The 26,255-nt window shown below is 55.8% G+C and overlaps 8 protein-coding genes across 8 annotated transcripts; 2 read left to right on the top strand and 6 right to left on the bottom strand.

Annotated features, from left to right (window-relative positions):
- Window positions 1–2: 2 nt before the first annotated feature.
- J7T54_005396 (Ras-like GTP-binding protein-like protein) lies at window positions 3–677 on the bottom strand (the record flags this gene model as incomplete). Its single annotated transcript, XM_051507612.1, has 3 exons — window positions 3–284; window positions 336–549; window positions 610–677. 3 exons carry the CDS (start codon window positions 675–677, stop codon window positions 3–5), a joined length of 564 nt encoding a protein of 187 aa, XP_051361150.1.
- A 467-nt stretch (window positions 678–1,144) lies between these two features.
- Window positions 1,145–2,881, top strand: J7T54_005395 (putative tRNA pseudouridine synthase-like protein; the record flags this gene model as incomplete). Its single annotated transcript, XM_051507611.1, has 1 exon — window positions 1,145–2,881. The coding sequence occupies one exon, from the start codon at window positions 1,145–1,147 to the stop codon at window positions 2,879–2,881; it is 1,737 nt and encodes a 578-aa protein (XP_051361149.1).
- Window positions 2,882–2,942: 61 nt separating this feature from the next.
- J7T54_005394 (Gpi-c transferase complex) lies at window positions 2,943–3,635 on the bottom strand (the record flags this gene model as incomplete). The annotated part of the gene is made up of 1 exon (XM_051507610.1): window positions 2,943–3,635. The coding sequence occupies one exon, from the start codon at window positions 3,633–3,635 to the stop codon at window positions 2,943–2,945; it is 693 nt and encodes a 230-aa protein (XP_051361148.1).
- Window positions 3,636–4,765: 1,130 nt separating this feature from the next.
- On the bottom strand, window positions 4,766–9,868 carry J7T54_005393 (uncharacterized protein; the record flags this gene model as incomplete). The annotated part of the gene is made up of 5 exons (XM_051507609.1): window positions 4,766–8,822; window positions 8,899–9,210; window positions 9,265–9,391; window positions 9,448–9,601; window positions 9,689–9,868. The coding sequence occupies 5 exons, from the start codon at window positions 9,866–9,868 to the stop codon at window positions 4,766–4,768; spliced, it is 4,830 nt and encodes a 1,609-aa protein (XP_051361147.1).
- A 6,159-nt stretch (window positions 9,869–16,027) lies between these two features.
- J7T54_005392 (uncharacterized protein) lies at window positions 16,028–16,519 on the bottom strand (the record flags this gene model as incomplete). Its single annotated transcript, XM_051507608.1, has 1 exon — window positions 16,028–16,519. The coding sequence occupies one exon, from the start codon at window positions 16,517–16,519 to the stop codon at window positions 16,028–16,030; it is 492 nt and encodes a 163-aa protein (XP_051361146.1).
- Window positions 16,520–20,336: 3,817 nt separating this feature from the next.
- On the bottom strand, window positions 20,337–21,096 carry J7T54_005391 (charged multivesicular body protein 3; the record flags this gene model as incomplete). Its single annotated transcript, XM_051507607.1, has 2 exons — window positions 20,337–20,996; window positions 21,049–21,096. The coding sequence occupies 2 exons, from the start codon at window positions 21,094–21,096 to the stop codon at window positions 20,337–20,339; spliced, it is 708 nt and encodes a 235-aa protein (XP_051361145.1).
- A 741-nt stretch (window positions 21,097–21,837) lies between these two features.
- Window positions 21,838–22,621, top strand: J7T54_005390 (uncharacterized protein; the record flags this gene model as incomplete). The annotated part of the gene is made up of 3 exons (XM_051507606.1): window positions 21,838–21,862; window positions 21,948–22,340; window positions 22,392–22,621. The coding sequence occupies 3 exons, from the start codon at window positions 21,838–21,840 to the stop codon at window positions 22,619–22,621; spliced, it is 648 nt and encodes a 215-aa protein (XP_051361144.1).
- A 330-nt stretch (window positions 22,622–22,951) lies between these two features.
- On the bottom strand, window positions 22,952–24,533 carry J7T54_005389 (mRNA export protein-like protein; the record flags this gene model as incomplete). The annotated part of the gene is made up of 5 exons (XM_051507604.1): window positions 22,952–22,954; window positions 23,007–23,252; window positions 23,301–23,543; window positions 24,225–24,254; window positions 24,303–24,533. The coding sequence occupies 5 exons, from the start codon at window positions 24,531–24,533 to the stop codon at window positions 22,952–22,954; spliced, it is 753 nt and encodes a 250-aa protein (XP_051361143.1).
- Window positions 24,534–26,255: the final 1,722 nt, after the last annotated feature.

The following is a 26,255-nucleotide window of genomic DNA, read 5'->3' as shown; positions in this document are numbered from 1 at the left end:
AATCACAGTATTGTACAGCCACCTTCAGTCTGGCCGCCGGCTGCTGTCGATGTGTTGATGGCCGTCTTGCATATGTCCTCAAAAGCCGGCTTGATCAACTCCCCTGTCACCGCGGAGCACTCGACATATCGATCAGCTCGCAGCTCCTGCGCGGCTGCGTATGCCTCGTGTGGGTAGATGATGCCGTTGGGGTCGTCTTCTGATCGCAGGTCCCTCTTCAGCCCTACAATCACAATGGGCAGCGAGTCTATGCGCTCAAATGTCCGCTTGACCTCGTCAATCCACTGGTACTGTCAGCAGGTGCTAATGTCACGTCTGAGTGATGGCGCATGTACAAAGCGCTTCATATTGATGAGGCTGAGACGCTGGCTGATATCGTAGCAAATGATCACAACATCGGGGTCAAGCAGCCGCCAGCTGTCCGGTGACGACGTGTCGGAGAACTCGAGTCTATACTCTTTGACGCCGAGCTTGATTTCGAAGACAAAGGGCTGGTCAATGTTGCGTAGCAGTGGGATCGGGTTGGTGTGCTCTCCTGCGCTGAGGCGCCTGTGATGTTGGGTCAGCCAGTTTTCGTCGAGGAAGCGTACATCGCAGGCCGATACGTACGAAAGAAAGGTTGTCTTGCCGCATTTCTCGTCTCCTACTAGCAATAATCTGATGGTTTCGTGTTCCATTGTGTCTTGCTTGTTTGTAAGATATGTGATGAGAGTATCTGACAATGAACCAAACAGCGGACAGATTCCGTGGTACGTGTAGTATCAATTGTTACCCCACGATACAGCCTTTCCGGGACAAAGATAACGCCGTAATAGAGTTGTGTCACACTGCCAATTACCATCAAACAGGTGCAGGTGTGGTTATCAGTGCCACTCACTGCTACAATATTATTCATTGCTTATATGAATCATGGAGATATGCCAATGAGGTCCCCCAGAGACGACGAGGCTGCTGGTTTCATTAGAGTGTGACGACGGTGGTTTAGGGTAGTCACCCGTCAGCGAGCTTGGCGTGTGGCTGTCAGCCACACGCGCCACACCTCGAATTCTCAACCGCCACTCACTCACACACTGAAGGAGAGAGAGTCTCCCAAGGCGAGCAGGTGTATGAGGTGAAAGGCCCACCAGAAAAGCCTCTGTCACATATGCACCTTCCAAGCGGCAGCCTGCAGAGCTGTGCCAAACTGTTGACACCCAAGGTCCTTATTCGTCACTACGCGCGGCGATCTGTGCCTGCCATCATCACCACGATGGAGGCCACAAAACTGCCTGACGATTACGACAAGTGGACAAAGGATAGCCTCATCAAGCGGCTGCGCGAGATCGACGCCTATGCGAAGCGCCAAGGATCGAGTCTGCCCGAGGCGCCGCCGACGAAGAAGAGAAAGGATGCGCCGAAGCTTGACGCTGCCAACTACAACACGCGGTACATTGCCTTGAAGCTGGCCTACCTGGGACGCAATTATGGGGCGTTTGAGTACGCAGCGAGCACCGCTACGCCGTCCATCGAGGAGGAACTCTTCAAGGCCCTGACAAAGGCTTGCCTCATCTTCCCCAAGGATCCAAACGTGGTGGACTTTAGTGGCTGCGAGTACTCCAAGTGCGGCCGGACAGATCGCGGCGTGAGCGCATTCGGCCAGGTCATCGCCCTCCGCGTCCGCAGCGCACGGCCGGTGCCTGGAAAGAAGCCGAGAAAGGAGAAGAAGAAGAAGGCGGCCGAGCAGGAGGCGGCGTCGTCGCCTTTGGATGTGAGCCGGCCCGAGCCCGAACCCGAGCCTGAGCCTGTCGAGCGACCGCCCTTTGATCCCATCAAGCACGAGATTGCGTATGCCAGGGTTCTCAACCGTATCCTGCCGGCGGACATCCGCGTCATGGCCTGGTGCCCTTCACCACCTGAAGGTTTCTCGGCGCGGTTCTCCTGTCAGGAACGAGAGTATCGGTATTTCTTCACGCAGCCGGCATACAACCCGCCCATGACAGTGCCTCGCAAACAGAAACACCCCGGGTGGCTAGACATCGAAGCAATGAAAGACGCGGCGAAGCGGTTCGAAGGCGATCGGGATTTTCGGAACTTCTGCAAGGTTGATCCGGCCAAGAACATTACAAACTACAGGAGGTTCATCATGGAAGCGGCAATATACGAGGCGGACGACATGTCGTCGCATTTCCCCTTGCCCGGTCGCGAGATCCCCATAGACGTCGCCCCCGGCTTGCAAAAGTTACCAAAGGTGTACTACTTCAAGGTTCGAGGCACGGCGTTCTTATGGCACCAGATTCGTCATATGATTGCCATTCTCTTCAATGTCGGACAAGGTCTCGAGACACCAGACATTGTGGACAGACTTCTTGATGTCGAGAACAACCCTCGTCGACCCACCTACACCATGGCGGACGAGGTGCCGCTGGTGCTGTGGGACTGCAAGTTTGTCGGCGAGGGCGCGGCGCGGGATCCGCAGGCGAGTGAGAAGAACCTCGATTGGTTACACGCTGACGACGAGGTCGACAGCAGCAAGAACGCTCTGTCGGTGACGCTCGGCGACTCAGCGTGGCGGGTATGGAGGGACAGGAAGATGGACGAGATTCTAGCCAACGGCTTCCTGCAGATGCTCTCACGGAAGCCAGAAACAACCACCGTCCAGATCCCGGACGTAGCCGTGTCCAAGACGAAGCCCAAACCCTGGTCGACGCAGCGCTTTGAGGGCGGCAACGGCGCGCGGCTGATGGGCACGTACATCCCCGTCATGGACATGCTCAAGATGGAGACGCCGCAGGAGCAGTCAGATCGCTACGCGAAGCGAAAGGGGTACAGTTCCATGGCGGAGCTCAACGAGGCCAAGTATGGTAGCAAGCAGGACAAGATGGACCAAGACACGGGCGAGTAGACTCCCTCGATACCGCACAGCAGCGTAAATCAAGACGTAGTACAACAAAGGCCGCGCGTTTTCACCCCTTTTCCTCCGTCGTGTCGCCGCACCGACCTTCGTATAAGCACGCCCGTGCGCATCGCCAGACCGTTTCCACAATGGCCCTGCGCGGCAACAGCCGGGGGAACACGACGACGACATTCTCCTCCCCCTCGACGACGACAATCAGGTAGTACCGCACCTCGAACCCCCTAAAGGCCTCATTGACGAAAACGTCCCGTATCTTCTCCGTCGGTATGAAGCGCGAGGTGGCGCTGGCGAGGTACGTCGCGGGCGAACTGCTCGTCTGCATGCCGAGACCGCGCATCACGAGGAGAGACTCGGTCGTGTGCACCCGCAATGCCAGCAGGTAGCAGAGCGCCGCGGCCACGGGGAGGAGGACGACGAGCGGCACGTTTTCTACCAGCCCTCCCACGAGCTGTCCCAGGCCTGACTTGTGGAGCGTGTCGAGCGCGTACCAGACGGCCTCCAGGCTGAACCAGCCGTCACCCGTGGGGCACGTCGTGGACAAGGAATGCTGGGCGTAGGGGCTGCTGAGCCATCGCGCGTGGAGGGCGAGCGCCGTGAGCAGGACGAGGGCGACGCGCAGCGCGAGCAGGAGGACGCGTAGAATGCGCAAGGGGATCGTTGGTGGGGGCAGGGTGGTGACGGTGAACTCGGCCGTGGTGGGCGACGGTCGACGCGTGTAGAGGCGAGGCATCGTCGTGAGCATGGTTAGGAGCGCGGCAATCGAGTGTCGAATGTCAGATCATGATCGTGCCATCCATGCTAGAGAAGCTGAAGGTGAAGCTGTGATGGAGACAAGCGTGGGCGAGGTCATGGGGGTGTGTAGCTGCAGTGAGGAAGGTCGTGAGTGGTTCAATTGGAGGTGCTGGCTTTAGGTATATAGTCGGTTGTTGCAGGGTTTACTGTTGGCTGTCATGGTCTAATGGTAGGAGGCTCACAATTGCCTTCTCCGCTCAACCCCATTTCCATTTAGATCCCCCCCGACGGCGCCCAGCCCGAACGCTGCGGTGGCCGCCCACTCGCATGGGCAACCTGCGATGCTGGCGCGTGCCCTAAGCAGCTGGAGATGACCCTTCAGGGAGGTTTCACTCTGCAGAGACTTCTCCCCCGTCGCGTGGCGGGTTGGATTACGCACGCGGGGGGCTTGGGGTGAGTGGACTAGGTTGGTGATGCCGACTCCTTTTTTGCCCTTTCGCACGTTGGGACTGGTAATCTTCCTTGGAAATGCCACGGGGTCTTTGTTGGGCGATGCGCATTCTTTTGATGTATTGGTCGCATTCTTAAAAGACCGTGTGGCGTTGCAATGGCTGAGTCGAACGCTGACGGCTGCTACTGAGCGTGTTCGCGAGTGCCTCTTGATGTACGTACTCGCAGCACCACCCTCTTGAAGAATAGTCCTTGGACACACTTGTTACACTGTATTTCAATGTTCGATTCCACTATCTACACTAGTCCTGATCCCCCAAATATCTCAACAAGGTGCCGCGAGGCAGCATTGTAGTCGAAAAAAAGCCATAGGAGTCACGTTCTCCTGGGATGCTGCGAGCACATCGCCGCTCGCCCGCCCTCCCTCCTTTTTGCAATCATGAATCATAAAGTAAAAAGTAAATAGCAAAATGCAGTCGTCGCCAGGCATGCCTATGAAGGCATTGTACCGATGCCGAGAACCCCCTTTCATGGAACAAATCCTGTCCTTCATGCCCCCCATCCATCCACGCTGTGCACACAGATTCTGGGCAAAATTGCACTATAGAAGTAAAAAGAAGGGGGGAAAAAAGACAAACAGAGCAGAGCGAAAAGAAAAAGGCAACATGGTATCGTTTGTGAATAACCAAATCAAAACATTTCGCTCTTGTGAAGGCCCGTCGACATGTGCGACATCCTCGGTCCCTCCACAGGCGACCGGATCACATCAGGATCGTAGTGCACGGGCGGCGGCCCCGGGGTCTTGACGTGGAATGGCATCGGGACACTTTCGTACGGTGCCTCCGTGGGGGGAGACTTCATGCCACGATCCTTGCGTCCGCGACTAGCAGAGCGAAGGCGCTCGGTTGCCTTGGAAAATCGACCGGAAAGACTGCCCGTCTCGCTGCGACCTCGGCTGTGGCCCTTGAAGCTGGGAGCGGGCGGTGCAGGACCGGAAGCCACGCCGTCGTCCGGTGCGGAGGTCTCGTCCTCGTCCATGACGATCTCGATCGTGCCCGCCGGTAAAGCTGCCCCTGATCCTGGCGCCCTCTTGGCATGGGGCAACGGCGCAGGAGGTGGAGGCGGAGGCGACGCGAGATGTTGCAGCTCCCTCAGCATGGGAGGCGGGGGCCCTGAAGGCGCGGGAGGCGGCGGCGGCGGTACCAGAGCCTCCTCCTGCGATCTCCGGCGGCCTGGCACGCCAATCACCTCGTCAATGCCGCGCAGCTCGCCTACGCTGCCCTTGCGCCCATGTTTCGTCGACGGAGGATCGTCGGGGATAGGAGCAGACATGCTCCGGGGAATGAACGGCCTGGTCGGGGGCTGGTACACGGTCGAGGGCAACAGAGTCAGAAGCGACTCCTCCTTCTCCTTCTCCTTCCCCTTTTCCTTGTCGGGAGAGTTGCTAGGAGAGGCCTTGGGTGTGCGCCTCTGGGCGAACGTGGCCGGGATGGGAGGCACCGCGGGTTCAGACTCAGTAGCGGCTGGCTGCTGTTGCGCCCCCTGCTGGTGCCGGTTGCCATTTTCATGGCCGCTGCTATGGTCGGACTCGACAACGAGGCGCATGGCCTTTGGTGTCGCTGGCAGGCCGATATGAGGCCCGCGTGCGTACATACTCTTGGGGGGCTCCGTGGCACACCGAGGTGGTAGATGTTCCTCGTTCGGCTCCGACATCTCCACGCCCACCCGTGGGAAAGCAGGCGAGTACTGGCTGGGATGAGGAATCGAAGGTGTCCGCGACCGCTGCGCGAGAGACTTGCGGCGTTCCTCCAGCTCCTTTGCCGCCTGCTCCTTCTTCCGCTGTCTCTCCTCCTTCATGCGGCGCAGGTCGCCGGCGTGCTCCGTCGAGTTGGCTCGGACCGTCTGAAGAGGCGGAAGGATGTCGCGAGCCTCCGAGGCATCGCGCTGGCGTGCATCGGCGTTCTCACGACGCGACACGGCAGGCGACATGGGCCCGCGGCTTCCATTGTGCCTCGCGCGGAACTCCTCCTGCGCCTTGATGGCCTTCTTGTAGTCCTCCTCGTCCTCGGACCCTTGGTAGTGGCTGGCGGCCGTGGCGGACATGGGGACGGGCGAAGACGGTGAACGTGGCCGGGACAGGGAACCATCGCGGCCCTTGCTCCGGCCCCGTGTGTCAATGGCAAGCTGAGGTCGCTGTCTGCCTTCCGGGCTCTGCCGGCGGCTGCGGCTGCCGCCTCGGCTCGAGTTACGGCTCTTGGTGGCCTTGGGCTTGAAGCTGATACTGTTGCTCGCCTTGCGCACAGTCATGGGGTCACCAGCCTCGGACACTCGAGGCGTGCTCAAGATCGCCAGGTCCTCGGGCGACATGGGGATCGGGGATGTGGGCGATCTCTTTGGCTTGGCCCACGTCTGGATGGCTCCGCGACCACGGTCTTCCGACTGATCACGAGACACGGGCATCCTCTCACGACTGTGACTCCCATGACGGCCCCGGGAGGCATTACGTTCCTTGCTGTGAGCGCCTCTCTTCTTGGGGTAGCGCTGTGCGGCATCTAGGCTGTGGATGTAGTCATCTCGCTGGCGAGCACCGTGGCGCAGACTGCGCCCAGCGCTCGAGTTGGATGTCACAGAGCTAGCAACCGAGCCCGCTCCGCGACGACGCGTAGGCCAGTGGTAGCGTGTGGACGAGGCGGCAGAGTGATCGGGCGAGGTTACCTCTTGCTCGTACTGGTTGACAGCCGGCGCATGGAGCTCCAGGTTCAGGCCCAGTGGAATGCGGTCCCGCGAACCATTGCGGCGGTTAGCCCGAATGTCACGCACCTTGGCCATGAAGTCCTGATTGGGCGGTGGGGGACGCTCTCCATGGTCCTGCATCATCCCTTTCGAGCGCTCCCGCATCATCATGGGGCTTGCAGTGGCAGCGCGGTGCAGTGCCTTGCCTGTGGCAAGGTTGTCCTGCCCAGACGAAGCGCGACGCATGTGGCCGTGTACGTCGGCTGGGGCTGGCGGGGGAGGTGGCGGCACGTTGGCTCGCAGCTCGTCTCTGTTGAGGTTTGACGGCATCTCGCCAATGGAAGGGAGGCGGTTGCGCGGCCGAGCAGACGTTGGTGTGTTGAACCGACTGTTGTTGGAGGGTCGGAGGACGGCCGTCGCCGCCTCGTGCGTACCGCCAGGCGACACGGCGGACTCGGCAATAGGAGTCTGGGCCGCAGCGATGGGGGTCTGCACATCGTCGCCGTGCAGGTAGAACTTGGACTTCTTGGGCTGGTCGCCAAAAGTCGTAATGAGCTTCAAGGCAGACGTCTTTGCAATGCTGCGCTGAGGCCCACGCTGAACCCCTGGAGGGGACAGGGGCGGGCTCAGCACCTCGGGGATGCTGGGGTTCATGCTTTGAAAGTTTAGCTGGGTCGCAGATGGCGACGTCCACATCTCAGTCGGCTCTTGGTCGGTGCAGGCGAAGCAACGGATGGCTAGCTGCTGCTGGCGATGTTGAACTGCCCACTCGCCCCATTTACGGATGATGGCCGCCTGTCGCTCCCAAACGCTCGGGAAGATCAGGCACGCGAGGATCAGCGCCTCCATGTATCGTCTGTGGGAGACGTAGACTTCAATGGCGTCGTTGTGGTCGCCCATGCCCAGCATAATCGTCACGGCCACATGCACGTCACCGCTCTCGAGAAGCTTCTGCACGTAGGTACGGCCAAGCTTGTGCTGCGATGAGTGACCTCCAAAACCGCTGAGAGCGAGCAGCATCCAGTCTGACGAGGTCATGTTCTCGGTGCTGGCAGCGAGTATGTCCGTGTCCATATCCCCGAGCCACTTGGCCAGGAGAATGCGGCTTGGTGAGCCCGTGGGGTGTCTCGCCATCTCATCGCGAATCAGGGCATCCGCAGTGTCGTGCCAGCCAAAAATCGTACTGAGCATCTGCCGGCTCAGGTTATCGTTTGTGAGGCGCGACTTGTCCAACTGGGTAGGATGTTTGTAGGCCAGATCACTCAAGCGCGCCCGGGTGAATTTGAACAGGTCGTGCACCTTGCTGGCGTCTGGGCTCCTCGGCACCTCATTCCGAAGTCGTGAAGGGCGCTGCCTGGATCGCGTCGAGGACCCGGTGGCAATGCTGGTGCTGGTGGTCCCCATGGAGTATCCCATGGAGTAAGAATCAATGTCCGCCTCTGGCTGGTTGCGCCCAATGGTCGAGGACTTGAGCGAGGTGCCTGCTGAGATATACGTCCTCTCACTCATCCCGCGTGAGCGCAGAGATCCTGGGTAGCGTCGCGGCGTGCCGGATCCTGCCGAGGACATGGAGTTGGAAGTCAGTCCACTACGATTCGATACGGGACTCGCTGCCCCGTATGGTGTCTCGCTACCGGAGTCATGGGCGAGCTGGCGCTGGAAGCGAGCCATTGGTGGCATCTGGTCCTCGTCGCTCTCCGATACGCCCATCTCCAGGGGGATGCTGCTGCTCTCAGACTCAGACGTGTGGATAGTGGTGGTGGAATGTGCTGATTTGTCGGTAGGCTCCTCGATGGAGTTTGGAGGCGAGGGTGGCAGCAGATTGGCGGGATGTTGCACGTTGGCCACCATGATGGAAGGTGAGTTGAGGTCAAATTGCTGGACGGTGTTATTGGGGCCCAGGGTGAACAGGCTGGCACCGGGACCCCAGACAGCCAGACCCTTGACATGCTCCAATGTCGGGATGTCGTCTGAGGTGACATGTTTTGTTCGCACGTCCCAGGATAGTGTTTGACTGCAAGTAGTTTGTGTCAGCGAGTCGAAGCATGCCCGACACACGCGCACAGTTGGAGAAGAAGAAGAAAACTCACGAGTCCGAGTATTGGATAATACGCCCGTTCTTGGACCACCCCATCCAGTTTGGGCCTTCTGACATGTTCTCAGACCTTTTCAAGATGCGGACGACTTTGGCCGGATCATCGGCATTGTACGACTTTGCCACACTCCACACACGCAAATCACCATTGTACGTTTGCGTGGACAGCATGTCCGATTTTTGGCGAGATGACGATGCATGCCATGATAATGTGACGATGGGGGAGGGGGAACGAGACGTTGTGAGGTTGTGGAGAATCGTGAAGCGAGGCTGCAGTGTGGCGATGAGTAGAGACCCGTTTTGATAGCTGGCCACTGGTTAGCCTCGTCTTGCATCCCGTCCCGGACTTCGTAAAGCATACCCAATGGCAAACGTCCTGCAATCGGCGGACGGTGCCAGTGCGGTGACGGCGATCTGATCCAACGTCCTCGTCGAGATATGCTCCGATGTTTGTGGTTCAAACAGCACAATGCTGCCCTGCGAATTACCTACCATGACGATTAGCGATACGTTGCCCATAGAATTCCCCGACAAAACCACTCACCGAATGCGATGTTGCCGTTGCGCATCCATGCTACGGCTGTTAGATAACCGTACGAGGCAAACCGTGTGATCTCGTCCCCTGTCATCAGGTCCCAGACAATGGCAGTTTGCCCGGCATCATAACTGACGACATAGCGCCCGCTGCCATGTTCGCTCTGGTTGTCCACAGCCAGCAACAAAACCTCTTCCGAATGCCTGGAGAACCGCCTCTCGATTGATAGGGTGTCGTGATGGCAGCATACGATTGAGGTTCCCTGAGCGTATAGGAACATGGACCCCGTAGCGGCACAGGGATCGAAGCATCGGAGCTCCTGCGTGGACGGCATCGTACTGAACTCCTGCGCCTGAGCCTGTCGCGAGCCATTCGACCTACCAGAGCTCATCGAGACGGCGCGTTTCCTTGGTGCGGCGGGTGCAGACATGCTGGGCTTAATGTGGTACTGGCCTGCCCTCTATCGTTGACTGGGGTCTTATCCCAACAAGTATCGCTCAGTCGCTTAGTCGGGAAGCGGCAGAACCAAGGTGCACTGCGATGAGCCTCCCCTTGATACCGTCGTTCGCAACGAGCCGTGAGTGCAGATTCTGGTGTCCAGGCTTGTGAAACCGTCGCTGCCGGTTCGTTGCACTTGGCTGCCGGTGCGCTGCTGCCCGTCGCTCGGTCGGTACGCGATCTGAGTGTTGCTCAGATTCCGGATGCCGACTTGAACATGGAACCGCAGCTTTGCCCGCGCCTCCGAGCGTCTCCCAGCCGTCCAAGTGTTTCGACAACCCGAATCGGCGGGAAAATTCCTCGACGTTGACCCTTCAGCCAGTGTCGAATGTGTCAATTCTGCAGTTTTCGATGTTGTTGATATTATTGTCGAGCTGTCTCGACTGTTGAAGCTGTCTTGGTTGTGCGTTTGAGGTGTATCAGTCCAACAGCAACTGTCGTTGCCCACGGTCCGATGCACAGGTTGTCTCGGTGAATGTGCACTGGAAAAGAAGGTATGGCCGCAGCATGGAGGAGCTGGAAGAGTAAGGAGAGGCCAGCGACCGGCCAGGTGTGGGCTTCGTGGCGGTTTTGCAGGAGGAGTGACAAGCACAGCGCAAGACCAGACACGACGATTGCCCGATCGGGAGAGGTAGGGGTGGGTCGGGCGCTTGTAGATGCAGCAAGCTGGGGACTTGGAGGTGACCCTCGCGGCAAGGGTAGTGTGATGGGTTCCGTACCTAGTCAGTGACTGATGTGACTGTCGAGCCTCGACAGCAAGGCTGAGTTGTCGCACTTGATCGCTTGGTGGTGGGCGGAGAGCGGGGGGGAAGTGAAGGGGAGAGAAAGGCACGGCAAAGGCAGGAAGAGCAATAGTTAACTGTCAATACCATATTTCGAGGGCACTGCTGCATCCATGTCATGAGGAGGAAGGAGGAAGAGCAAGGCGCCTAGACGATGGCGAGGTGGCCTGCCAGTGGACGGAGGACATAAATTAGAGCTCTGTCTGCGGACGCCAACTCGTCAAGTCCAACTTGGACCAAGCCAGGGCGGATACAGTCCGGGAGCCAAGACTAGAAGGACGATGCATGGTCATGCATGACCAAGGGTCCCCCTCGCGAATCACTTTCGTCCATAGCAGATGGCTAAGACTGGAGAGCTTTGGGGGAGCAAATGTTTCGACGACGCACATCTGGCTATCCACGCCTCGAATTAGACCATAGCAGGCAGTGCCACCTCGCATATTGTAATGCCCTCGTGCTATTAGCGTCACCGTTCCCAGACATGTCACGTTGACTGCAGTAGCTGGGCTGGGCGCCGTATGTAATAATGGATGTTGTTGGCTGGTGCTGTGTTGCACTGCACTGCAACTCCGGACTCATGGCTCTGGCGGCGCACAACATGGCTTCATGCTCCACCATGGCACGCAGTAACAAAGTCGGCGTTTTCGCGGAGTAGCAGTCGCACAGCAGCATGCGCGGTCGAGCGAGCCGGCAACGTAAAGCAGTCCCTGGCATGACGGGTATCCTCTCGTGTCCAGTCCCAGCGATGCTCTACATGTGCTATCGCGGTGAACAGCAGTACCTTGGGCCATTGATAGAGAGGCTCGGTTCAGGCGCAATCGCCGCCCCAAGAGCCGAGTCCGCGCCGAGTCTACCGTCTGGGGCCTCTTCGGGGCCTCTTCGAGTCCTCGAGTCAGCGTTCAGGAGCAGCTCGAGGCGAGAGAGCCACAGAGCGAAGAAGCGCGAGAGCAGGCACAATGGCGTGTGGTTGGGCTGAGGTTGAGAGGGCGAGCGGGGCTGTCGAGGGACGACGTTCAATCGAAGCGGTTGTCGAAGCGCCGACCCCAGCTGGCGCCTGCCATTGGCCACGGCTCATGCAGGTGTGCCTGTTCCTGCCGCCAATCAGCTGCTCTATCACAGCTTTTGACAGGGGATCTCCCATCGCCCCGCTCCCGTCCCCGGCCCATCCTTTTTCCCGCCCGTTTTAGCTTCCAACCTTCCAGGGGTTCGATCGCCAGTCTCTCGACTCCAGTCTGGACTCTCTAATAAGTCGAGTCTCAAGTCCCTCACTCCATTCTCGACAGTCCTAGGTGCCTAGCACTGGCTCTCATTCAACCACTGTCAAGAATGTCCTTTCGTGCACTAAGTAATCAACTAGCGTGAGGAACCCACTGTCAACGACTAGCATGTTGCTTGCTTCGCGTCGAAAGCATACGTACGCTTCGCACGACGGTCTAATAACTAGGGCTAAATATGTGTAGTACAATTCATCACAGTTGTGACAGAGAGCGGCCGAACAGCTCTGGGAAGACCTTCAGGGTTCCACTTACCAGGCTACGGTTCATTGGCTTGCTCTGTTTATGTTAACGACATGATGTCTTTTCTGTCTCATCAACAGCATAGCACCCGGCCCTACTGTCATGGTTGACCATAGTAGTCATCGCGACTGTCCCGCTATAGTTGCACAGGAGGTATATTCGTCGAATCGTCCTCCATAAACATCGCGCATGTTTATGTTCCCGTCTAACCACGCCACACGTCCGCATGGCCAGACGCCCTCGCCTCATCGGCAGCAGTCTGGTCCTCATTGTTTTGTTGGAGGAGAAATTTTAACTCCCCGATTCACATTACAAATCGCATTTTCGGCGTCGTCGTCGCGATAGGGCCGGCTCCCCAGTCCTCCCTCGGCTATTCGTGGCAGAATGGGAGCGTCGGAATCTTCATGACTTCGCAGTGTGATTGAAACTCTGGAGACACTCGCATTGCAGGCGACCGACGGCGAGCAATCGAGAGGATGCAATATCGGTCCCAAGATCACATACAATAAGAACACATAGTATGTTGGCATGTCCAGGTGGCGGACGTCAGCTCCAAACCCAACGCAGCCCCTGAGTGGACGTATCTGGCTTTCAGAAGATCAGCTGACATCGAACACTGACCGCCCCGGCAGCCAGCAACAGCCAACGATATCCAAACGGCCTGGGTTTGCCTCATCTTGCGGTCTCTTTGAAACGACCGACCGCTTAGCTACTGCATTATGCTCAGTTCCCGCGACCTTCACGACTCCACATGTCACACAGCAGAACTCCTGGTGAATACGGGCGAGCAAAAGCTCTTTTGCCGCGAGGTGCGACGCTCTAGGTCTACCAGAATGTGCCAGCTCCCTACGTGGCTGTTTGGATCTGTCGAGGTGGTCGTGCATGTGATTGTGGGCAGAGTGAGGCAAGTTTCTCTTCATTATGGGGCACAAATCTCGCGATAACAGCCGCTTGCTTGGAAGCCAGACTTACTTATCCGAACAAGAAACTTCCCGCATCTATAATGCGGCCGTGCACCTTTAGTCTAGAACCGCCGGAGTCATGTGGCTAGCTCAATCACAGGTCTCACAGGTTGCTGGTCCTCGGTCACACATGGAGCCCCCGTGCACTCAACAATATTTCCGCATGATCGGGGGGGTCGCAGGAAGTGCGGCCTCATACAGATGTGAGATCACTCGTGTAGAACTTCGGCAACGTAGGTACCCGTCCGCATGCACAGGAAGCTGTAGCAGGCAAGTGCTGGGCATGAGGGACGGTGGAAGCACTCAAACCATACGCTTTGAAGATTAAGTTACTACAGGGTTTAGAATTGCTTACTGTTGGCTTCGCTAGTATGAAACTACAATCATCGAAGCAGCCGATGGCTGTGAAGCCAACGTGTCTAAGCATTCCACAGTTATCGGACACACGACTCCAACATGGAGCGTTGGCACTTCTGATAAGGTAGTACATTGAAGGTCTCGACTTTTCCTGGGCGTATCTTGCGCTTCTCTTTAGATTGATTTGGCCAGATACGAAATCAATGGTACAGGTAGAGGCATGGCACATGTGCCAGTGCTTGTATGTTTGTAGGCCCCCTGTTGTTTGCATGTGGACAACACCCATGAGGTTGAGACGCATGCCCGTCTTGCTTTTATGCCTTGATTGCGGTCTCGTCGTCGATGCGCAGTCAAGAATACAACGCCCTGAGCTGTATCGTCGGTTGGATTGTGGCTTCGATACTACCAGATGCCATTGATACTCTGTTTTGATGAAACTGAACCAGGTGGCCGGCTCACGGTTCAGTCCAGATGAGATTTAGATATTTGCACTACAGCAAATGCCAGTTTGAAGACGGATTGCAGTGTATAATTGAATTCGTTCAATCGACTTTTGAATTTACACCAACTTACACGCTTTGTAGAACAAATTACCGCCATGGCCACGTCTGGCTTCAAGTCGTAAAGTTTGACATTAAATTGAAGGCGCCATTGAGTTCTGTATGTATTTCACAATGCCTCGAAGCCATCGGGATATATGGTCTTTCTCTGCTTTCCTGATGGGCAAGGTCTGAGGGATGACGTTGTGTAGAGTCGACAGTATAGGGTAGGCGGGGCGAGACTCGTTCAGAAGTGGCATCATGACATCTACATGTATCAAGAACAACAGACTTGATCACCGAGTGTCTTACCATGGTTGAAACGATGAATGCCTACCAACAGGAAGCGAACAGCGCATTAGTCAATCCACTTCATGGGGTGGTCCCTAATTTGCTTCTTCTGGGTCCATTGATGCTGTTCAAGCGACAGATCATGGCCTCCTCGGCCATTTTCACGTTCCATGTTGTCTTGGGACGTGGTGGGTGACGTTCAGTGTTGAATAAACATTGTAAGGCATGATAGGTTCGGACCGGCTGCATAGACGACTCGTGACGCCACGCAATTACCTGAGTCGCATTGAGGCGAGAAGTTAGAACGTGTTAGCTTGTTTCCAGCGTGGACAAAGACCAATTAATCCCCATGATCCCGGATTCGGGTGCCCCGGAAACAAGCAAGCAATCGAATAAGCAACGAACAAACTTGCACATGTCAGTAATGTGTCGAAACTCAAAAGCAGACATGACAGTTGGTGATTCGGCTGAAAAGGCGCGGGCCTAGCGTGACCGCACAAAGTTGCATCGACCCCTGCGCTGTTCCCTCCCCAACCACCGGGGACGCTCCCGCCGGATCTCGCTGGCGTCGTCTGGATGCAGGCATGGGCATCCGCGAGATTTGACAGGGCTCGCAGGGATATCTAGGAAGTGATGCCGAAACTCTAGCCTCGCATGCTATGTACCGTCCTGGCTTCTTCACTTTAAACAGAGATTATCCGTACGGAGTACACCTGGGGCTATGGGTGTGATGAAGGGGAGTGAAACGACCATGAGACTGTTCGCGGGAAATCATACCGAGAATGCATTGGTGCGGTTGTTGCTATTGCTGCTACCCGGCGGCAATGCGGAGTAATAGGGCACGAGGCGACAGTGACACGTTGCTACGGAGTAATGGATGCACGTGGAGATGGAGAATGCCTGATGTGGAGAACAATAAGATTCGGGTATCATAATCAAAAAGGTATCTATCTATCCAATGTCCGGCGCTGATGAGTAGTATGAAAAATGACAATGCAAAAAAAGAAGCCACTGAGCGCCGCGTGTCCATGCATATGCGTATGCCTACCAACCGAGGAAGACCAACAATGAACCGAACATTAATGATGTTTGTGACTGTAGCACGAGGAGTGATCATCTTGAAAGGATCGCGGAGTGAAAGACTGTGATGACTGGATTGAGGCGAGAGAAGCCGATCGGCACGACTGACCGCCTCGGCTAAAGGGCCTTTGGGAGTTTCGACTCAGAGTCTCAATGGGGAAGTTCGGAGTTGCGTCCGCGAGACCGCAACCTCGGGTCTTGACTCCCTGTCGGGCCGGTGTTGCCCCGCAGAAAGAGTCAAGGCTCCACATCGGCGACCAGAAAGTGGTGCCGAGGGCTCGGTCTGTGTGCGGAATGACTCGAGAATTCGGCCATACTCCGAGGTCTCCCTCGGTGAAACTTAGCCCGAAAAGGCAATTTGCTTGCCCAGGCTTCTCGAAGGGTTCTGCTCTCGGTCGCCCGCGCGAGTGCTGGGTAAAGTTTGACGGGCGAGATAGATGCGTCATTCGTATCGAGTGACAGCCGCCCAGGAGTCATGGTGGTGGGCAACCATGAATGACGGCGTGGCAATCTATCATCTCGTTGTTGGCGGCTTGCTTGATTCAAACAACATGACACGTCGATCATTCCGTGATTGTCGTCATGTTGTTGAGCTTGGTTCTGTGACTGGTTTTCTTGGGACTACTCTTGCGCTGGTTGCTGTGCAGGGCAGCGGCAGCTTTCCTTGCTTGTTGGCGTTTGCGCTCCTTCTCGGTGACCATGTGCTGAATGTACTGCTTCTGTGCAAGAGCGCGCTCACGCTGCTGCTGGAACAGCTCGTCGGCAGTGGGTTCTTGGCGTGGTGAGGCATCAGCGGAACTGCTCGTACTGCTGATCGACTGTGTATCAGAGTCCTCAAAGGGGTCGCCAAGAAGTTCCTCGTCTGAGAGAAACGAGGAGGGACGCTCATTCTCCTCTCTGTCCAAAGAACTCCTCCGAGGCCATGAGGGAAAGGCGCATGAGGCACCGTACGATGATGAAGCCGGCGACGGTGAAATGTCCATAGCTGAGATGGAGGAGAGAGTCGAGCTCAGTGAGCCGTAGGACCCATATGAGGATCCCCACGATGAGTACATGATGGCGATGTGTTGTTTTGGTTGTGTTGAGTTGTGAGTATGTCGAGCTCGGGTCGAGCAAGGTCGATGTCGAAGCAAGAAGAGATGCCAGTAGTCTTTAGGGGTCTTTGTGTGGAACAGGCACAGGAATCTGGGGAGGTGGACTTGATATATGTTTTGAAGATGCGAGGCGGATCCAGCAGAGTGGGCGGATGGCTGCTCCGTCGGGCGTGTCGCGTTTTGGGCTCGGCAGGCAGGCGCAGGCGGGTAAGACAGGGCGACTGGAGTCAGACCCTGGAAGCCGGAGCGCTCAAGCGGGTGGACTTGACTAGGATTGGAGGCTAGCGTTGGGGGTGCGGATGAATGGAGGCGCAGAGTGGGTGGGGGGTGGGATGACTCGTCCTCGGGGGGGTTTCTTTCGTGGGTGACAGGCGTCCGTGAGAGCTCGGTGCGCCTCGGGAAAGTCAGATGCTCGGCTAGTTTGTACGAACCGACAAGTCAAGGTCGTGATGGTTCGTTGCAGTGAACCTTGGGGAGGTGCTCTTGCTCAAGTACCTGGAGATGGAGAGGCAGACGATGCTTCTGGTCAGGGGGCTTTCAGGTTGTTTGAGCAAACACCAGCTCGGTGTCGATAAAAAGCAGGGAAAGGGAGGAAACGAGACAAGATGATAGGAGCCTGTCTGGACCACCACGAAGATCATATACGAGTATCCGTACCTATTACAGTACATATCACAAGCAAGTCACAGCCGCTGGTTAATAAGAGTCATCCTGCCCACACCCGTGACAATGAGACCGAAACATGATGGATGGATGGCCAGTGGGATTCCGGTTGGGGGTTCGTATGCAGGGATGAGAATCATCTGAATGGAATTACTATCGGGGTGGCACCTTCCCGACGCCTGTGAGATGCTAACGTCAATACAAATAGCTGAGGTGGGCGCGCAACAGGCAGCAATACTCCGATTGCGAGGTAGGGCAGGCGGTGAAATGCCTGAGCAGTGGCTGGCAGGGCTTGCTCTGCGGTCCTTACACAAGCCTGACCGCCTATGTGTCCTGCCTCGTCGCACTGATTGGCCGAAGCCGGGCGCTGAATGGCGCTCGGACAGCTGCTGTCACAGGCGATGCTGCGCTGCATCACGCTCTGATTGCTTCTGACCGCCTCCCTTCACCGCCCAAAGAGAAGCAACATGCCATCCATCAACAATTGCAACCGCAAACCACTGCGCGCCACCACGAACAAAGCAGGAATCTCCTGCAACCACCACCGATTGGAGCTGAGGCATGTGAGTGCTCGCGACAACGTGTTTGTGCCTTTTGCAGACCGCTGTTGTCTTCCTTTTGACGCGTTTTGCATGCTGCGGCCCTTTTTAGACTATTCCCCGTGTCCTGTTCTTGCATTCACACTGTCGCGTTCGTCCTGCATCATCGATGTGTTTGTTTGCTCGTGCTGCTGTGCTGGATGGTTGCGAGCAATCAACATGCCAAACTCGACACGTCGCGTCGCCTTCTGAGTTGTGATTGTGACAAACCATGCGTACAATGACATTGGGTGACCGTTGGGTCCTCGTGCCGCCTGGCGAAGCTGACATTCAGCCACTTTGAAACCCGCGAGGCCTATTAATACATGTCTACAACAATCTCGTGCCAGTCATTGCTTCTCGGTCGTCCAATACGATAGCTGATGGCACACTTACCCTACGCAGCCTGGACGCCACTGCCACTCCTCTCTCCGGTCGCTGATGAATCACCACCACCAATGCATTATCCGCATAAGCATGCAGTACGTATTGTGACTCCTCGGTATTTGTTTGCAGCAACCCGTCTTTGTCATCTATTTGCTGCTGCTGTCGGTGCTCCGTGGCACGTCATTCTCATTTCAGCGCCTACCCGACGTGTCCCTGCAATTGTTTGACACCAGCCTAACGTTAGCCCAACTTCCCTGGCCTCCCGACAGATCGACTCCAACGGATCAAAGAGTGGCACCCTCGTCCCACGGCTGCACACAGCCTGAGTCATAGAGCTTGCTCTCCAACGGCGATGAGTTGGGAGAAACCACTCTCCAGCGAAGTGTTCGGCAGCAACTGCCATAAACCTTCTAGCTTGTTCTAAATCGCTTCTGGTTTCCGTCCGTGCGCTTCCCGAGCCACGATTTTCACTTACACTTACGTACTACAAGACCGAGCCACGGGAGGTGGATAAATCATCTTCGGTCCTTTCTCCCCACTGCCCTCGTTGCAGACTTCACATTTCGGTTGCTGATGTCGGCCTTCGAAATCTGCGTCGGGCTAGACGCTGCCAAGTCTCAAATCTTGCTGTACAGGTATGGAGTCTGCATGCCCGATGAAGAGTCAGAAAGGCGGTATGCCGTGTACGGCACCTGTCGAGGACACGATCTATGCATGCTACCCGTTGACCGCTTCGTGGCATATGCAAGCAGCAAGAGTGCCACGCCGGCACAACCATTCTGTTATGTCGCGCAGTGATTTTGTCTGATATCGATCTTGCCCGAGTTTAAAGCTACGGTCTGCTGAGAATTCCCATCGACTGCCACTGGCCAGTGGTAGCAAGCCAGTACCAGGCGCGGATCTAGTATCCGGACCAGACACTCATATTCGTTGTGACACCGCAATACCTGCTGTTTGTGGCAGCATAGTGTCCCTCCGTCCTTTGGTGCGGCTAATTAATTTACCTGTCAAAGCCTCTAGACCCCTGGTGGAGATCATCGACGGGCAGTCCGGTTGGAGAAGTCCGGAAGTGCCCCGATAATTAACCAATATCTGGCACCAAGCTCGGCGGAATTGTCTTGCCATTTCGCCATTAGTTATCCCCACGAGCCGAGTCAAGAAGTGTAGCACTGGCGCCGGACTACCTCCGTAGAGAAGAAGAGTCTGCTCCTCGCAAGCTACTATCTTTTACCCGCGGAGTTTGCTTCCTTCTTGGCGAGAACATCTCGGAGGGACATCGTCCCCCCTCAAGATAATTAGTCTCGGAACGATATGTAGCGCAGGAGGGGTTCCGTTAGTGTCCCCTCTCCCCCGTGCAACCCCACGCTCGCAATCATGCCCATCTGTCAGATGAGGACGACGTTTATCCGGCGGGTTGTCGAATTTGTCTTGGTCTGTGAGGCGGTGGTTGTTCATTCACGTCAGCTGCGGCGCTGTCAGATGCTACACAATGCTCATGTGCAAAGCTGACTCCTCCTAATATGTCGTCACAATCTCAAGCCGGGAGAGCGAAGCGACGGTCTATAGGACAAGAGTAATGGAAATCATGGGCATTCGGCGCGTTCCAAGACTTCCCTTCGTCATACTCTGCCGCTGCCTTACCCTATTCCCGGAAATACACGGCGATGGATTGGGGCCGCCCCCGAGGAGGGGCGTCTGTAGGATCTCCGTGGATGTGCTCGTCACTTGGCTCCCCACGAAGGATCTGAGCCAAGGAGGCCACTGGAATGGTGACCTCCTTCTGCGATGTTTCTATTGCGTCATTCTCTAAGCCTTCAAATGTGACATGTATCAACATGTATCAAGGCGTAGTTGAAAGACATGCACATAGGACTCGAGTGTCGAGCGGCGTGAAAGGCCCGACACACAACCAAGATTCCACGAAGACTTCGTTGGAAGATGCCACTCACTTGCCTAAACTCGGGATTTCGACGGCAGGCCGTAATCGGCTGGATGAGAATACTTGAAATCAAATAGCAAGGACATGTGTATCTGTGAGTCGTGAACAACTGCAGACAACTTTATAAGAGGAGGCATCGCATCATGACGCCTAAATCGGAAGAATCCAACACCAAAACGCCGCAAATGTGCATCGTAGCCTCATAAACACCTCAACTCCTGAGGGCCTGCAGTCGATCTCTCATCTGGTCCATCATGGCATCTGTATCCTCCTCCTCTTCCTCCTCCACCTGAGCGACCGCCGGCTTCTGCGGTTCGGGGACTGGTGCCGCAGGCAACTTGGCCGCCGGCTCTGTCTGTTTCTTGTCCTTGAGGATCTCTCCAAGAACCTTGTCCACCTCGCCCTCGCCCTCCTCACCCTCCAGCTCCATGTCAGCATCCTCGGGCATCACGTCTTCGAGCATCTCTTCCATGATACCGGCCTTTGTCAACTCCACGCTCAGCTCGCGCATCGTCCCAGCCAGCTCGGGCAGTTTTATCAGGGCGTTCACGTCCTTCATAATCCCCACACTTGCTTTGATCGAACCCTCAATCTTGCGCACGGCAAATGCCTCGTTGACCTGCATCTGGACGCTGTTGAGTTGCGCCTTGCTCGTGATCAGGCGGGCTGTCGTGCGCCGGGCACGGATGAGTTCGCGGGCAAAGTCGCGCACCTCCTTCTGTGCTTGCGCCGAGCGCGTCGGGTCACGCTGAGCCCGACGATCGGCTTGCTGTATGAGCTGCTTGGTCTTCGTTTCGACATTGCGGACCTGGACAATGTCGCGGTCGAGTTTGCGGAGGTTGGAGCGAAGGATTTGGTTACATTTTCGAAACTGCCAGTCCACTGTCAGTGACTCGTGCCGGAATAGCATTGCATGGCCGTACCTGCGCATTGGGGTCTGGTTTGGCGAACAGAGCTCTGACGGTTTCCATGGTGGGCCAACAGACTCCTGGCGATAACACTCGTATCGAGGGGCACAATTAGACAATCCAAGTGACCTCCAGAAACACTGGGTGTCTGATTCGACGTTCGATTAGACTCGACTGCTTGTGTCGAGCCGTGGTCGCGTGGAGAGATATGAGGCCAAGCGCGATGCTGGAAGCCTGGCAGTGACGTTGATTGGCAAAGTACAGCGACATTGGGGTCTAGCCACTCATTCTCCTGTGGCGCGGTGGTGGCTTGTCCATTACCCCGCCATCTATCCGTACAGCTTCCAACAAACCATAGAATTGAGTGAGTTCTCACGCTGCAAGCAAGCCAGAAATTGCTCTGTGGTAATTGGAAATGCGGGCAGAGTATAGTGGAAGCTTCTGCACCTCAAACAATCCAGTTCTCGTGAAGTTTGGCTCTGCTGTGCTAGGTGAGGTAGAGCTTGCTCTCTTGTGGGGGTTCGCTACGTCAAGCGTGGAGAGGGCGAGTGGCAATAGGGAGATACTCGCATCACCGCACAAATAGGGTGATGCACAGAGTCGCCCTCTATCGCATCTTTCTGGTTCTGAAATCTTCCATGCCCACTCTGGTGTCTTCGCCAGCCTTGTTAAATCGTCAGGTCACGACAACAGACCCTGCATCCTCAACACCGCTTTAAAATCTGCACCCTTCATCTACAGACCGTTCTAATCCACAATCACTGTCAATTACCTTCTCATCAGTCCCTTATTACACGGAACAACATGTCTGAGACCGCGACTCCTGAAGGTATGCGATAGATGCCCTCAAAGGCGCACAGCTCGCCGAACCTGTCATATTGCCACAACGAACCTGGTCACTAATGTGCAATTAGTTCTCTGGGCTCAGCGCTCCTCCGACTCGGACCCCGAGAAGAACTTCATCTACCTGACAATCTCTGTTCCCGATGTTCCCAATGAAGGCCTCACGCTAGACCTGAAGTCCACTGGCCTAAATTTCACTGGCACCTCGGGCACCCTCAAGCGCAAGTACCACGTCGAGCTCGAGTTTTACGCCGAGATCGACCCTGAGCAGAGCAAAATCAACCACACAGCCAAGAACATTGAGTTCAAGTTGCAGAAGAAGGATCTCAAGGAAGAGTACTGGCCCCGCCTGCTCAAGGACTCGAAGCGGTTGCACTTCCTCAAGACCGACTTCGACAAGTGGGTCGACGAGGACGAGCAGGAAGAGGCGCCTGAGCAAGACTTCAACCAATTTGGCGGCATGGGTAAGTTCTATCCGCACTATTGATGAATGGCATGTGCTAAGACGGTGACAGGTGGCATGCCCGGCATGGGTGGTATGGGCGGTATGGGCGGCGAGGGCGGCGATTTTGGCGGCATTGACTTCTCCAAGCTCGGTGCTGGAGGCATGCCCGATCTTGGTGGTCTTGGAGCTGGTGTCAACCCTGATGACGTTGGTGATGATGATGACGAGGACGATATGCCCGCGCTCGAAGGCGACAAGAAAGGAGCCGCCGCAGCGCCAGCTGATGCTACGAAGGCATAGGGGATCTTTCCAAGACCCTGGGGTCATGGCTTAGAAGGAACATTATTGATTCTACCTACTTGCGGTGTATGCCACTACACTGGCAATAATGACAGGCTTGAACAGGGTTGAAAATGAATTTACGATATCACAGGCATGCATTGCCTGGCTCAATAATTGTGCAAAAAGGACTCATGTTGCAAAAACAGGCACGATATTCTCTCGCTTGTGATTTGGTAGTATTGGTATCGACATTCTCATCCTCCTTCTGTTCCGGTAACGCCTGGGGCAATTTCCTCAATTATTTGAAATGCAAACCATCCCCCGTGTGCTGATCCGATTAAGCTAGGTTTACTGCGTAATGGTTAGCCGTAATACTTGTCCGTTTGGGGACATCACTACGCACCATGATCTCCTCCATAGCCTCGCCGTTGCCAGTAGCCGCAGGGGCTGGAGCCGCAGCAGTGTTGCCGGCGTTCTCGTTGCCAACAAAGTAATCGGCCATCTCGAGATCGAGCTCCTCGGCAGTCTTCTTAGTTGGGCGTCCGCTGCTGGCACGTCCCTTCTTAGCCTTGCCGGCCTTAGCCTTGCCGGCAGCGCCCTTCTTGTCGGCCGCGGCAGACTTGGGCTGGGATTTGGGTTGAGCCTTGGGCTGACTACTTCAGGTTAGCGACAGGACGTGAGTCAGAAAGTAGGTTACTTGCGTAGTGCGCTCAGCCAGAGTCTTGGCAGTAGGGAGAATCTTGTCTGCCTGCGCGGCACCAACGACAATCTCGATCTTGATTGGCCGTCCGTCAACGAGCAGGCCATTCAATTTCTGGAAAGCATTGCTGGCGCCGTTGACATCACGGAAGGATACGTTGGCGATACCGCGGCTCTGCGAATTTGGCCCGTAGACCAGTTCAACCCTCTTGATGGGTCCAACGGATTGAACAAAGTACTCCTGTTAGGAAGAATGGTTAGTGACGGTCAGTTTGTTGAGCTGATAATCGTTCGGCCAGTCGTCATAGTCGTTCCTTCAGCCGTTCTGCCGCATTCGCCGAGACTCGCTCTCGCGATCAAGATGTGACTTGGGTGAGCAGAACAGTGAGCTTTGCCGCAAGCCCCGCGACAAGCATGCGCCCAGCAGCCATGGTGTGCATTCGCCTCTCCCACTGATCCCATGTATTGCCAGACATGCCGTACCAGACCATTCTGTCACCAAATGGTGGCACCGAAGCATCGGAGTCCCCCAGTGCGAGCAATAGGATACACGGGGCATGTCGCTCACTGTTCTACTCGCTTGGGTCGTTCTCTCGAAAAGCCGACCATGACAGACGTGAGCAGAGTTCTGACCCAGCGAGCCTCCTGTGTATAGCATCCTCTAAGCTGTCTGCGAGCTCTGTCGAGTGCTGACCAGGCATGCTTGAGTGGCTTTCCGCGACAAGGATATCTCGACCTCTCGAAACGATGTAGTATTTCAAACAATCGCTCGTTTTCCAGAGAGGGTGGCTATAGGAGGACGTCTCGAATCGAAAGAATCTGAGCAACTCTCGCTCGTACTCGCTGCATCGGAATCCAAAGGTACACGCGAGGAATGATCGAATAAAGTCCGCAGGCGAAAGATGCCTCAGCGGAAACATACCTTGATCTGCTGCTCAGTGACATCCCTAGGCTGATTTTGTTAATAATGGGCCTTGCGTAAAGGAAAGAAAGCGCTTACCAGGTTGCTCACGATAACCTTGCTTTCGCCTTTGGCAGGCGCAATCTGGGCAGGCGCAACCTTAGCACCGGCCTTGTGGGCGGGCTTGCTAGTTTTCTTGACACCTCCAGTTGGGGCAGCAATGGCGACCTTGGCACGAGCGGCGGCGTTGCGCTGGGTGCGACGACGGCTACCGGCACGGCGCTGAGTCTTCTCGATCTCGCCGAGAGCCTTGTCGAGGTTGCTAGACATTGTGGTGATGGTGAGGGTGGTTTGTGAGGATTAAAATGTGGGTTGTCGTTGTTGAACGAAGGCTTCGAGAAAAGAAGCGGTATGAAGCTTGCAAAAGAGGAATGCCGCGATGGTCAGAAAGCGACGAGAGTGCAGGAGCGTTCGTCGCGATTGCGCAGCTGAAGAAGCAGTATGGTTTTTGGTGTGAAGGAATGTTCAAGTCCGTGAGCTTTAAATGAGACTTGCTGGAAAGAAGAGCGCAGCTTTGGAGTGCGCGATAGTGAAGTGAAGACTTTGTCGCTTTGCTTGGTTGCTTGGATGGGGTATGGTTGATGAACCAAGAGAGTTGAAAGGAGCACGGTGTTGTGAGGGAGGATGAAGGGTCTGTTCAGGAAAGGAACCTGTTCCTACGCGGGAGGGGCGACCGTGTTTGGCCCGCGACGGGACAAGCTTCGCTCTGAAAGCACTGTGAGGCGCGCCAAATTATGCCTGAGGCGCCAGCTGAAGTGTGAGTGCTGGACGTTGCCAGCCAATGATCCAGCCACACTGCCCCCGTCCGAGGCTCAAGCAGCTACGGTACGTGCCTTACATGCCAACTAATTCATCGGAAGTGCGCCTCACAGGATCGCGATTAAGGCGCAGGGAGCTATCTATACTATTTCCTATTATTGTGTTAGAACTGCCCAAATGAGACGGCCTCAGAAATGTATGACAGTCCTTCACATTGAGCTCAGTCGTTCCCAAGGACGTTGCAGAAGCCCCTGCTTGGCTCTCTGTCTCCGCGCTGAATATTGAAGCTTGAGTTGCCGCGCCCGACCATGGGAACTCAGACATAATTGTCACTAAGGTCAATTATTGCAAAAATTTCACCCATAGAACACACCCGCCACCGTCTCCGCTTTCCATCCAGACGACGAAATCATAGCGTTGAACAAATGGTAAGCATGATGGCGGGAAGAAGCTGCCACGCCCATCCCACTGGTTGCGTTGGGTTCAGCATGCGCCGTGAGGCAATCGAACATCGCATGTCAAGACTCCTATTCGAAAGCTCCTCACTGTGCTGGAGAAAGGTTGGGCAGGGCTAGATTTCTGAGTGACAGGGGTACTTTGTATATTTTCTTGGAGGGATTGCGGAATTTGATATGGTATAAGGCGCGGAAGAGGCCTTATGCCTGATAGTGTGACTGCTCTTCCCATCCATGTGGCCAGTGACATGCCAACATATACAGAAGATGCACGTTGCTAGCCATCGCTGTGCGATCGTTCAGCTAGAGCTTCGTTGGACCTTGTCGATGTCGTTGGTTCCGTCACTGGCTGTCTTCCACTTCTCAGGTGCCCCATGTTGCATAGGCGATACGCCGACGTTGGTGTCAGATAATCCTCCTTTTTCCTGGCATCTGTAGCACCGCCTTCTGTCGTATATGTCTCGCTGGGTGTGGGTGTCCTAGCTAGATCTTGCTTTCGCGAATTCGGGTATCAAAATCATCCGCCATTGGCGCTCGTACTCGCCGCTCATTGTGTCTTCCGCGAAGCATCTGGAACAGCGTCGGGGGCGTTTACTTCGAGATAGTGATATAAGACAATGAGGATCATTGAGGCGGAGCCCAGAAAGAGGGCAAGCGAGTAGAGGTCGTTGTCGGAAATCATCTTGTCGGTTGGCCTTGGGGCGGCAGCTGATCACGGAGGAGGTAACTGCCACTAGTAAGCGTGGGCTTATTTATGCAGGCGCCTTGACTTACGTTA

This window comes from Emericellopsis cladophorae (genome assembly GCF_022114955.1).
Source record: "Emericellopsis cladophorae strain MUM 19.33 chromosome Unknown NODE_34_length_249702_cov_121_792324, whole genome shotgun sequence".
In the NCBI taxonomy this organism is placed as follows: domain Eukaryota; kingdom Fungi; phylum Ascomycota; class Sordariomycetes; order Hypocreales; family Bionectriaceae; genus Emericellopsis; species Emericellopsis cladophorae.
The sequence above is the reverse complement of the archived record's forward strand: the minus strand, read 5'-3'. Positions and strand labels throughout refer to the sequence as shown.